Source organism: Eucyclogobius newberryi, unplaced genomic scaffold (assembly GCF_026437365.1).
Source record: "Eucyclogobius newberryi isolate DKJ021-1_F unplaced genomic scaffold, fEucNew1.0.hap1 SCAF_17, whole genome shotgun sequence".
Classification (NCBI taxonomy): Eukaryota; Metazoa; Chordata; class Actinopteri; order Gobiiformes; family Gobiidae; genus Eucyclogobius; species Eucyclogobius newberryi.
In genome coordinates this window covers 19,944,502-19,957,599 of record NW_027315801.1, presented here as the reverse complement: position 1 = coordinate 19,957,599, position 13,098 = coordinate 19,944,502, and the positions used below count along the sequence as shown (strand labels likewise).

Sequence of the window (13,098 nt, the reverse complement as noted above, 5' to 3'; positions counted from 1 at the left end):
AGGGTCTCATGTGTCTCAGTACACTTCGACATGGGAGCACAGGGACTGAAAAGCTAGAGTCACTTTGGCATTTTTACTGATAGTTGTATTTGTAAATATGAGTGTCTAAAAACCTATGTCCCGAGGCAACTGTTCCCACTGGTTTTGACACATGGTCGCTTTAGATTTTATTGTAGTGGATTGCATCCACTTTACAGTGGTGTGGGATCAGGTCAATCAAGGCAATCAGTGATTGACCTGATCCCACACCACTGTAATGTGGAATACATAACCATGGTTAGACCTTACCGCAAGGCCTTCTATAGCACAGATTTAATATTTTCTAAATTTAGAATCATTTTAAGATAAGATGAGATAATCCTTTATTGTCCCACATGGGGAAATTTCATTTTTCATTCCACAGTGATGTAGTTAATTTGAAGTTGTTTAGCCCTGCTTGTGTACGAGACCCACCTGTACATGTTGGAGAATCTGCTGCACACACCACTGGCCCACACTCTGGTACTTGAGGGGCTCCCGGCCCTCGCTCAGCTGCTGCACCAGACACAGCAGCATCATGGGCACAGCCATGCTGCTGGAGGGTGTGTCCCCAGGGAGCTTAGGGCGACCCAGGCCTGAAGAGTCCTTCTGCACCCAGTAAACCAGTTGCTCCATCATCTGCTCGGCCTCCATCTGCAGAGAGCAGGGGCTAGTGAGTCAGGGACCCAAGGAATTGTATCATCCATCTAACTTTTTCCACCAATCTGGGGCCGGGTTGCGTCTGTGCAGGGGCCTCCAGACTTCCCTCACCCCGGACACATACTCCAGCTGCTTTGGGTGGGTCCTGAGGTGTCCCCAAGCTAGCTAAGAGACATAGTCCCTCCAGTGTGTCCTGGGCCTGCCCCGGGGCCTCTTCCCATTGGAAAATGCCTGCAAAACCTCTCAAGAAAGGCCGCTCTTACCATGTGACTGAGCCTCACCCAATCTCTCAGGGATTGTCCTTTCAGCTCATGACCATAGGTGAGAGTAGAACATACATTGAATGGTATATTGAGAGCTTTGCCTTTTGACTCAGCTACTTCTTCACCACAACAGTCCGATGCTGCGACTGCATCACCGACTGTCTGTCCCTCACTCATGAACAAGATACTTGAACTCCTCCACTTGAAGCAAGGACTCCCCACCCACCTGCAGGGGACAAGCCACCTTATTCTGGTCGAGGACCATGGCCTCGGATTTGGAGGTGCTGATTTTCATCCCAGACTTTTTGCAATTGGCTACAAAATGCCCCAGTGCATGCTGCAGGTCCGGGTTTGATGAAGCCATCTGGACAACATCGTCTGCAAACAGCAGAGATGAGATCCTGTGGTCCCCAAACCTGACACCCTGCGACCCCTGACCGCACCTAGAAATTCTGTCCTTAAAAAACACACACTGGAAACAGGTCTAAAGTACTGAGCAAAGGAGGTGAATACTTAGGTACTTGTGCTTTTTTTAAAAAATAATTCAAACAACCGTTATGAGTAAAAAAAAAAGTCCCTTCTCACCCTCTGCGGGTGGTCTCGTCCATTCTTTCTAAGCTTGGGTCCTCAACTCGAGGCGAGGAAGCTTGAGGGTTCTGTGCAGTATTTGTTTTCTGTTTCTAGCACTGCACTTTTCAGGACTGTGATGTCTGATGTTTTATTTGCTGCAGCCACTCCTTCAGTTTGGGGGTCACTACCCCGAGTCACAAACGCGTTCATTGAACGAAAGTTCATGAACGCGTTCATAATTTTGGTGAACGTGAACTGAACGAACGGTATTACTGCTGACGAACAATAATATGAACGCGTTCATTCTGGTGTCTGTGAACGGCACCTTTGTTCTTTTTATTTTCGTTAAATAAAGTGTCAGATTTCTAGAGACTTCCAGGCGAAAAACACAGTTAAGTTGCCCAAAAAGAGCCTGTGTCTGCCAAGTGTAAGAGCTCCGAAGTTGTAGAGGCGATAGATCGCGGAGACAGACAGAGATTTGAAGTGTCGCACTGCACATGTGCATTAAAACAAAAAGCAGCATTGACCGCAACGTGAAGTCAACAGAGCAGCAGGAGTCGCCCTACGACCAGTTACGTGAGTTTTATGATAAGGTCGGTGAGGATGGGAACAATCTAACATTCATGTGCAAACTTTGCCCAGCAAGTTTTCCCTCAAGTTTTTGAGAATATACTGTGGGGCTGAAAGCTGCTGCTGCTGCTAGTGTGGTCTGACTGGACAGCAACACATGGGGGAAGTCTGTCCCTTCAATGTGAATGTAAATCCTGGTTGAGTAAGGATTAAAAATTGGATATGAAGATGAAATCTGACACAAGATGAAATCTGACACATTTTCAACAATAAACTAATAAAATAATTGCTACCTGTGGTTGTATTTGGGCTGTGGAAATAATTTAGAACAATTATTGCATAATATTGAAAAAAATAACTGAACTAGTTCATTTTTTGGAGCTTTGAACTTAGTTGAACATTTTGAATTATGAACTATGAACTGAACTAGTTCATTTTAAAATGTGTGAACTATGAACTGAACTAGTTTATGCAGAAAATGAACTTTCCCAACACTGCCGAGTCATCTGATGACCACAGGCACCACTTTCGTCTTCACCTTCTATGCTTTCTCCAGCTCTTCCCTAAACTCTTGGTATTTCTCCATATTTTTGTTTTCCTTTTCCCTGATGTTGCCATCACTTTTGGGGGTGCTTCCCACTTTGTCCTTGGGGTCTCCAGTCCATACTCTGGACAGATGTTACTGTACACTTTACCATCCACTTGCATGTATGCTTTCCTGCTAGCATCTTACAACTTGCAGTTATGTGCTGGATTGTATCAGGGCCCCCTTTGCACAGCCTACACCTTGGGTCTTGTCTGGTGTTGTAGATCTTGGCCTATATTGCTCTGGTGTTCAGGGCCTGCTCCTGTGCCACCATGATCAGGGTCTCTGTGCTGTTCTTCAGTTCGGCCCACTCTAGCCATTGGTAGGATTTATTGATATCAGCCAATTCAGTTATGTTCCGGTGGTACATCCCACGTAGGGGCTTGTCCTCCCATGATGGTCCCTCCTCCATCTCCTTTTCCTCTGTTTGCTATTGAGCACGTCTATTGTTGGGGCCCTGCCCTTGATGTACTTGTGGATTTTGGATGTTTCATCCTGGATAGTGGCTCTCACACTCACTAGTCCGCGGCCTCCTTCCTTACGGCTAGTGTAGAGTCTCAGGGTGCTGGATTTGGGTTGGACTGAAATTCAAAGTGCAATCAAAAGACTAAAAAACAATAAATCTCTGGAGAGTAAGGGGTTCACCTCAGAGTGGTATAAAGCTCTAAAAGACACACTCTTTTATCAACTTTTAACTGGGCACTTAAAAAAGCTCAGATCCCTCAGATTTAGAAGAAAGCCATCATACCAGCTGGAAGGAAGCTATCATACGCTACCTTCTATCGTTAATCCATAAATGATACACACTATTTTAGCATCTTATACACCAGTGAAAGTTTGATTGCTCTGTAAACAATCCGGAGCCTCATACAGCTCACTTTTGTTCAGTATTTAGTGGATTAAAACCCCCCTCGCTCTCTCGCTTGAGCCTGAGCAAGCCTAGCCGCTAGCGTCATGGCTGAATCTCCCTCTACCTTTACCTGATCAAGTTGTCATATGTGGAGTCAGAACCCTGGCTCTTTCTTCGACGACAGGTGCGTGAAGTGCAGTCCAGTGGTAGTTTTGGTTGCCAAGGTTACGGAGTTAGAAGCGCGGATCCGCTGTTTAGAGGAGCTAAAGTCTAGCTATAGCCAAGTTGTAGCGCAATTGGGCGCAGCATTATCATTAGCAGTGCTAGTGATCCTAAGACTAGCCCCACAGCGCCTCCCGTGCAGCCGGGAATAGACCAGGAACAGAAAAGGGACCAATTTGTGACCGTTTGGAAGGTTCTCCGTGGAACGATGTGCTAAACTCCGGCCTGTGGTGCACTTGCCTGACCAGCCAAGACCACACGCTTTGAAAATAATTTACAAAGAAGTTTTGGCCTCGAATCCAACCCAATCACTACAATTTCCAAATGGAGTGATTGACAGGCGTTGCTGACTTCTGCTTTGTCAACAAGCGACGCACAAAACCCCGTAAATCTGAGGTAAATGAAACCTTAGAATCTTAAAGCAGAGGAGACAGGGATTCCACCGAATCGTGATTCACGCGGGCGATAACGACGCCCGGCGGAGACAATCAGACGTGCTCAAAGTACAAGTAGCTGCGGTGTGTGAATTGGCAAAGTTGATGTCAGACACTGTAATATTTTCTGGTCCCCTGCCCAATCGGATCAATGCTGAATTGTACAGCCTCTTTCAGCATTCAACAACTGGTTATCTAGATGGTGCCCTCAAAACAACGTAGTCTTTGTTGACAACTGGACTGCGTTTTGGGGAAAGTCCGGGACGCAGGGATGGCATCCATCCCACTTCAGAGAATACATCCCTATTAGTTACTATGGCCCGGGGGCCAAATATGGCCCGGGGGCCAAATATGACCCTCAGACCAATTTGTATTGGCCCTCCGGCTTCCTGCTAAGTTGGTCCAAACAACAAAAAGTAGTACTTTTTACTGTAAAATTGGAACAAATTAATTTCATATAGTACATCTTGTGCAAGAAAAACCTTCTTGCCTTTGTACTGGAGGTCTCCTTTAACTTTTGCAGCCTTCATGATGCGCTCCTTCTCACGCTGATTCAGAAACCTCATTATCAATCCTTGTGGTTTATCAGCTTCTTATTTCTGTTGGCCCAGGCAATGTGCTCTCTCTATAGTATGGAGGAGTCCTGGATATAAGCTCCAGAATTATCTGGACTCAAAATCTAGAATCTTTCCCTTCATAGTCTTGCTCTCCACCTGGAGTTTAACCAGTTCCAGTAAGTCATCCATAATGTCTGAGATATGCTGCTCTACCTCACCGATGCGTGTACCGCACTTCCTGCCTTCAGTTCCAATATATCAGCTTCCATACTATTAAATGGAGATCGTTGCTCCCATCTCAGCTCTCAATGACACCTTGTCAGGCTGCATTTAACGCAAAATAAGGGCCACGTATTGTAAAGTTATGTCCTCTTTCCAGTCCATCTGGGTTCGACTGTGTGTTCAGCTTGGTGTGTTTACTCCTCTTTCAGTGTCTTGCTCCTCAGTTTGTGGGTAAAAATGAGATATTAAAGGCAATATCTGCAGCAGGGCGTAGCAGTGCGACTAGTCAGACTGTGTCATACCCTGAAGTCTCTGTTTTTATCTTTTATTGATATCTTTTTGAAACTAAGAAAAAATTAAATTACGAAATATAAAAGTATGGACCCATCTGTTCAGAATCTCTATCAGAACTTGTTTTTTAACTTTTAGTTAGTTAGTTAGTTAGTTGCTGAATATAGTCCCTCTGTCGCCACACACCTGCATGTCGCTGTTGTCTGTGACCCGGCTCAGCTCATCCAGGGCCAGGATGTAAAAGCACTCGCTGAAAATAGTCCGCTGGATCTTTACGGCTTTCCCGTCTCTTGTCAGGCAGAAGGCACACTTCCACGGACCACTGCTGCCCCCAACACGAGCATGTTTTCTCAGGAACACTCCACCTACAACACAAATATAACACTTCTTTTTGGGTTATGGCTGATATATGACAGGAAGAGCCACTATAACTGTGGCTCTTCCTGTCACTATCAGTGAAATGATGTGGCAAAGTCAAAATGCTATAATAGAGGAAAGTGAGAACTTGAGAGGAAAATAATTGTCAACACGGATGACGTCAGCAGAAGGGTCATTTTACTACGCCCAAGCGGAAAGACAAGAATCGTCCCGGCGAGGGATAAAATTAAATTCATTGTATCTGGGGGCAGGAAAAACGCAAAAATTGAGTAGTAAACAAGGATGGATATGCTAGTGAGCGGTATCACAAATTAGAACACCTTGACTTGTAATTTTGTGTGAAGGTTCCGTGTAACAATATTGAAAGACGCCTTAGTAGCGCCACCTTAAAACTCGATTAACATGGGGCCAATGGGAGCCCGATGCAAAAAAAAGTTGCAGTAAAAATATGACGCTCACTCCAAAGAATAGTTCATGTAAAAAATAATAATGACCCTGCCCTAAGTCATACAGGAAGTCGGCCATATTGGATCAAACACAGCGCTGACAAAAGTGCACATCGTCGTACTTTTGCCATTTTCTCCTACAGTTTTCATCAATACACATGGGCAAAGAAATGTTATCTTGTTATCTTTGAGACACTTACAAGTGTGGTCATAGTGGATTTGAAACAAAATAGGATTTTATTTTTTGAATTTCCAAAAAATCTATGTTTCTTAAATACAATTTATAGGTACATTTTACAGTAGCGTTTGTGAAGATTCCTAAGTTGAACGCAATGATATGCAAATTGAGTGGACAACTGAAAATATTTATAACGGGCTCATTTGTGACCGGGCACAAAGCGACAAAATCACGTGACTCTAAAAAATATACAGTCTTGTTCACTTAATTTCAAATCGTTCTCAGTGTACAATGTCATTCTGTAATACAAATACAAATAGCATCAGTCTGTTTATGGAACATAAATGAGGTATTTATACATTTATACTGTTTATACCAAAATGAATCATGTATGATACACTTGAATGGAACTGATTCATTAGTGCACTGAGTACATTACAATGATTATAGAGTTGATATTTATTTACACATTGGTAAATTGATTGGTACAATTGAGGGGCACAGATTTGTTAGTGCAGATGCCACTCTCATTATTTTGTCCAGAGTTGTGTCCTCTGCATCATCAGAGGAAAGGAGGCTAACGGCCACAGGTCCATGCAGTATTTTATAATTGGAGCGAGCTTGCCCAATCACCCTCTCAACATGTATGCAGCAGCAGCCAATCTTTGTGGGTCTTCCAGTTCAACTGCACCGAGCACTTTAAGAACAGTTTTAGACCGGGAACTCAGATATTAATAAGATAATAGATAGAAAGATAATATCTGAGTTCCCGGTCTAAATTCGCAAATTGACAATGACTCTTAGATGAGAGTCGAAACGAGTCCAGATGAAACGACTGAACCTTTTTCTACGGAGGCAGTCTTTGTTAAAAAATAAACGGCATTCTTAAATAGAAAATGTGGGTTAAGATTCAACTTTCCGGTCATTTATAATGGAATTTCTAATCCCTGGAGAGGTCGACGCCCAGGGCATTCTGATGCTCATCAGTTACACAGAGAGGAGAGAGAGAGAGCCAGGGACAATAGGAGGCTAATAGCCCATTAAAGGACTGATAGGAAACAAGAGGCTAGTTTTATAGAAAACAAAGAGGTTTAGTTTCTGGTGAAACCAAAAACACCCTGATGGGCAGGGCCTATTCAGAGTAGGATAAATATCTGAGTTCCCAGTCTTTATTCGCAGATTGAAAATGAAGTGTGGAAATGTTTAGTTTTTTCTTAACAGAGTCCAGATGACTGAATCGTTTTCAACAATGGAACACTCCTGGACGAATGAGGGATTACACCGATATGCTTTTAGTTTACCAGCAAGAATGGGAAAAAGAAATATGCTTTGTCATAAACATAATTTGACACAATTATTCTCCACATCACACTGAACATAAAAGTGAATGTGACAAAGTCACGTGACTCTCGCTCGAGTCCTTATAGGAGAAAAATAATGGAGAGAAAAAAAGTGTTATTTTTTAAGATTTCAAGATTGCTGAAACATTTTAGTCTAAGAAATAAAACAAAATGACTCGCTAGCACCACCTCAAATTTCAAAATACATTAAAGCCAGCAATAAAGGCCCTCGCCCCACTTGTGATACCTTACAACATACCTCTAATCCCGCCTCCTACATCACTCCTCCCCCACAAACAGTACCAACTTTATAGTACTTCGTTCAACATTTTCACTACCGTGCGGTTGAGATAATGAGTTTGAGTTATGTCCCCATAGGCTTTTATGTTTAGTGTGTTCAACTGTTGACAAAGTACATGTTTTAATCCCATGTCAACCAAAACACATGTAAGTCTATGGCAATGTTTGTCATGTTGCCACGGTAACATGCTTGCAGCTAGAGGACAGGCACAGTCCGCCAGTGAAAACCAGAGGGGACAGTGAGTCGCCTCCCTGGAGTCAAGTCCATCAGTGTCATCGACCTGGTTGATATGATGAAGCACCGTGGTGTTGTCGGAGTGAACTATGACATCCAGCGCCAGGCACACTGCCATCAGCTCTAGCACATGTATGTGCCCCCCGCTGACTGGTGGAGACCACTTTCCTTGCACCATCCGCCTTAGCCATGTCGCACCCCATCCTGTGAGGACAGTCCCTCCGGACAGTTTTCACCGAAAACACAATTTGGCCACAAGATCCGAACAAACAAAATTGCAAGTCGTTTTTCCAGCCCTCGGATACAATTTCAATAAGTCAATTAAGTTGATACGTTGATTAAGTCTTAAGTTCAGGTGTAGTTATTTCAAATTCGTGGTGTATTTATGTTTTTAGTGTAGTTTAGTTGCACAATCAGCACTGTCTCACCTGCTTTAGCAGCTTGTAGCAGCTCCTCTCTGTGAAAACGTGGCACAGTCCGGTACAGGCGACAGTACATCCACACCTGAAGGGAACAGCGTCAGTCAGACAGCCCAGAGGCAGGCCTCATGAGTGGGTACACATGGGCGACACCTACCTGCCGTCCTTGGAGCCACACATACTTCAGCTCGTCATACACCTGACCATCTCTGCCCAGGCACGTGAAGAAACCCCTGTATACACACACACACACACACACACACGAACGCACACACACACACGAACGCACACACACACACACACACGAACTCACACACACACACACACAAACGCACACACACACACAGACGCACACACACACAGATACACAGACACACACGGACGCACACACACACACATACACGAACGCACACACACGAACAAACACACAAACGCACACACACACACACGATCGCTCACACACACACGAACGCACACACACATGGATGTACACACACATAAACACACACAGACGCACACACACACACGAACGCACACACACACACACAGATACACACGGACGCACACACAGACACAGATACACACACAAACGCACACACACACGAACGCACACACACGAACACACACACAAACAAACGCACACACACAAATGCACACACACACAAACGCACAAGCACACACACACGAACGCAAACACACACACACAAACACACACGAACGCACACACACGACCACACACACGAACGCACACACAGACACGAACGCACACACACGGTCGCACACACACACGAATGCACACACACACACACACACACGAACGCACACGAGCGCAAACACACACACGAATGCACACACACGAACGCACACACACACAAACACGAACGCACACACACACACACACACACGAACGCACACACACGGCCACACACACACACACACACACACACACACATGAAATGCACACACACAAACGCACACACACACAAACGCACACACACGAACACACACACACACACACAAGAACGCACACACACACGAACGCACACACACATGGATGCACACACACGAGCGCACACACACACACACACACAAACGCACCCACACAAACGCGCGCACACACGCGCACACACACACACACACACACATCTTCAACTTCAACAGAAGCTAAACAGATGCACTCACTCCACTATTGAAGGAACTGTCTTTAAAACCATTGTTTGACCCACATAATCCCAGAGAAGATGAACAAGAGATTAGTAAACAAAGAAAACACAAGACAGGTGACCCTAAGGGGCCAAGACAAACAAAGCTGCCGACCCACGGCTCCAACAGCTTGCCTCACAAGCAAAGGAAGCTAACATGGCCGACACGGTGGGTCGCAGCTCTCCCCCACAGGGATGGAGTTCCGCGGCCAAGATTAAGAATGTTGGCCTCCTCCTGTTGGATGAAAGAGAAGAAACGTCTCTACAACATATGTCAAATGAAACATAAAATGCCGCATGACATGGCGTCACTAAGAGTAGAAATGGAGCGGCAGGTAGAGCAGCCTGATTCAATCGATTTGAATGCGACATAAGGGAGCTGAAAGCGAGGGGAGGAAATGAAGCCTGCATCTATTAAGCTGAACAGCGTATTTCAGACAACACGGATGATGTGGGCCAAAATCGAGACGCTGCAGTCAGAGAACAAGAATAAGAAAAGTGGATTTGGAGTCCAGATCATGTAGGACCAATCTCAGACTTGTGGGGTCCCAGAGGGAGAGGAGGGAGATGACACTGAAAGCTTTTGGAGAAGGTGATCCCACAGATACCACAGACTACCTCCCATCACAATGGAAAGAGCACATCGCCTGGGCAAAACAAGACCAGCAACTGACCACGAGGCCTGATAATGAGGTTTCTTTAATGATTATGTAAAGGAATGTGTTATGAAGGTTACAAAAGTTAAAGGAGACCTCCAGTACAAAGGCAAGCACGTCTTCTTTGCCCCGGATATCCCATAAGAGGTTTGTCAACAACGAGAAGTGTTCCACCACATCTGTTAAGAGCTCAGGAGGAGAAAACTGAGACATGGATTATCTTTCCCAGCGACTCTTCTGGTGACATTTGAAGATAAAAAACATGTGCTCAGAACACCAGGAGAAGCAGAGGTGCTCCTCAGAACACCTGGAGAAGCAGAGGTGCTCCTCAGAACACCAGGAGAAGAAGAGGTGCTCCTCAGAACATCAGGAGAAGCAGAGGTGCTCCTCAGAACACCAGGAGAAGAAGAGGTGCTCCTCAGAACACCAGGAGAAGCAGAGGTGCTCCTCAGAACACCAGGAGAAGAAGAGGTGCTCCTCAGAACACCAGGAGAAGCAGAGGTGCTCCTCAGAACACCAGGAGAAGAAGAGGTGCTCCTCAGAACACCAGGAGAAGCAGAGGTGCTCCTCAGAACACCAGGAGAAGAAGAGGTGTTCCTTTAAAAGATGCAAAACACAGAGAACTGAAGAGCGACAAGAGATGGAGCCACCGGAGCATGTGAGTTCAGATTCAGGTTGTGGTCACCATGGTGATACATTTCTGTTACTTTGAAGAGACTGATGATAGTGACGGGGCTTGTTTGTTTTAACGTCAGACTTTATGTTCCATGTCTGTCTGCTTTCGTACATAAACACTGGCTCTAGTTACATCCACTCATCTGAGTGCCAAATGTGGGAGATTGGATTTGAGGGAAAATGTGAAAAAAAAAATGTAAAGGTCAGCGGGGGGGCCTTCAATAGGAATGGACTTTCATCGGTTTCCAGTTTCTGTAGTTCTTGTGTTTACTATATGTTGTGATCGACCAGAGAGTTTAAAAACATTCAAAATTATGAATGGAATAATCAATACAATCAACCAAATGGCATCGGAAGTGTTACAAATAGCATCCTTTAATATAAACATAAAGATTTTAACAAAAATGAGAACAGGCATAATAGACATTATATATTAACAAGAGACGCATTTGAAAAACATGAAAAACTAACCTAATTCTGTTATAACAAAAAATGTTCTATTCATCATACAGAGGCAAACATAGAAGGGAAGTTGCAATATTGATTTCAAACCAAATAGCTTTTGAACAAAGTTTTGAATGTAAAGACAAAGCTGGCAGATATGTATTGGTTAAGAGAACTATTAATGGAAAGGTTTTTACTTTGGTAAATGTGTATGCTCCACCAGAGGGCGATATCACCTTCTATACTGATATTATAGACATTATTGCAAACCTCTGAGGGAACCCTAATCTGAGGCGGTAATTGGAATTTTCACATTAAACCTACATAATTCTTAAGAGGAACTGGAGGAACAATAAATAAGTTCCATAAATGAATGAAGAAGATAGGACTGATTGACATCTGGAGGGAAATTAACCCTGCTGGTGCCTGCTGGTATACCCATTTTTCTAATCCACGTACCATCTATTCCAATATGGACTATTTCTTTATCTTGAATATAGGCATATCTAAAATCACTGATGCAGATATAGGCTCAATGGATTTACAATGAGATAAAAAAATATTTGAACACCTTGCAATGTTGTAAGTTCTCCCTCTGGAAATTATGCAGGTAGTTTCCTGTAGTTCTTGACCAGGTTTGCACACACTGCAGCAGGACTTTGGCCACTCCTCCTCACAGATCTTCTCTAAATCTGTCAGGTTTCAGGGCTGTTGTTGAGCAACACAGAGTTTCAGCTCCAAAGGTTTTCTACTGGATTTAGGTCTGGAAACTGGCTAGGCCACTCCAGAACCTTAAAGGTCCCATGTCATGCAAAACTGACTTTTCAGAGCTTTAACCTTCTTACAGTGCTATTGGTCCTCGTATATATGACCAGCCGTGGATAAACCAGAAACAAGTCTCCCCAGAGACATTTTGAGTTATTCAGATTCTGAAAAGTGTACTTTCAAAGCTATCCAATGATGTCTCACTCATCTACATCTGATGAGTTAAGTGAAATGTTATTTTCACGTTAACAAATCTCTACCATCCAGAAGTCAGAGTTGAATTTAAAAATAACATTTCAGCTTTAGCTAATATATGAGCAGATTGCCGATGTTAGATGCACTGTCACTGGGCAGTGACTGTGACTCATCTATTTCATTGTTTGTTTTGCCACAACTTAAAACCCATTCCTTTGCCGTCCGTGCATTGTCCGTTTAATATTAGAGGCCTTACTTATCAATGATTTCCTATTAGTCTGCGCTCAACAGTTCCAGCCTGTAGCAGCGTTTTAGCTTAGCTTAGCTTAGCGCCGCCCGGCTCCGGTAGCATAACTCGACCCCCAAAAGTCAGCGTTGAAGCAATCCTTAAGAGTAAAAGTACCTCAGTTCCGTTGCAAATGGTCTCTGAGAATCCAATAATACAAGGGTCCAGTGCTGCAGATCTCACAGCGCTAAACAGTGCTCAACAGTGCTGCAGCGTTTTAGCTTAGCTTAGTATAGCTCCGCCCGGCTCCGGTCAGAACAACAACAAGCCAAAAGTGACAATAAAATCACGAAAACTAACACCAAACCACCATGAAACACAGCGTTAAAGCAATCC

At 44.2% G+C, this 13,098-nt stretch overlaps 1 protein-coding gene across 2 annotated transcripts in view; it reads right to left on the bottom strand.

Moving 5' to 3' along the window:
• The window catches only part of renbp (renin binding protein), a 57,243-nt gene that overhangs the window by 28,870 nt on the left and 15,275 nt on the right, over nt 1–13,098 (bottom strand). The window contains exons 3-6 of one of the 2 annotated variants that reach the window (XM_072449357.1): nt 8,697–8,772; nt 8,549–8,624; nt 5,430–5,608; nt 454–672 (exon numbers count right to left, since the gene is read on the bottom strand). In XM_072449357.1, the coding sequence (XP_072305458.1) occupies nt 454–672; nt 5,430–5,608; nt 8,549–8,624; nt 8,697–8,772 (550 nt within the window). The remainder of the gene's footprint in view (nt 1–453; nt 673–5,429; nt 5,609–8,548; nt 8,625–8,696; nt 8,773–13,098) is intronic. The other variant, XM_072449359.1, reaches the window with a different exon arrangement.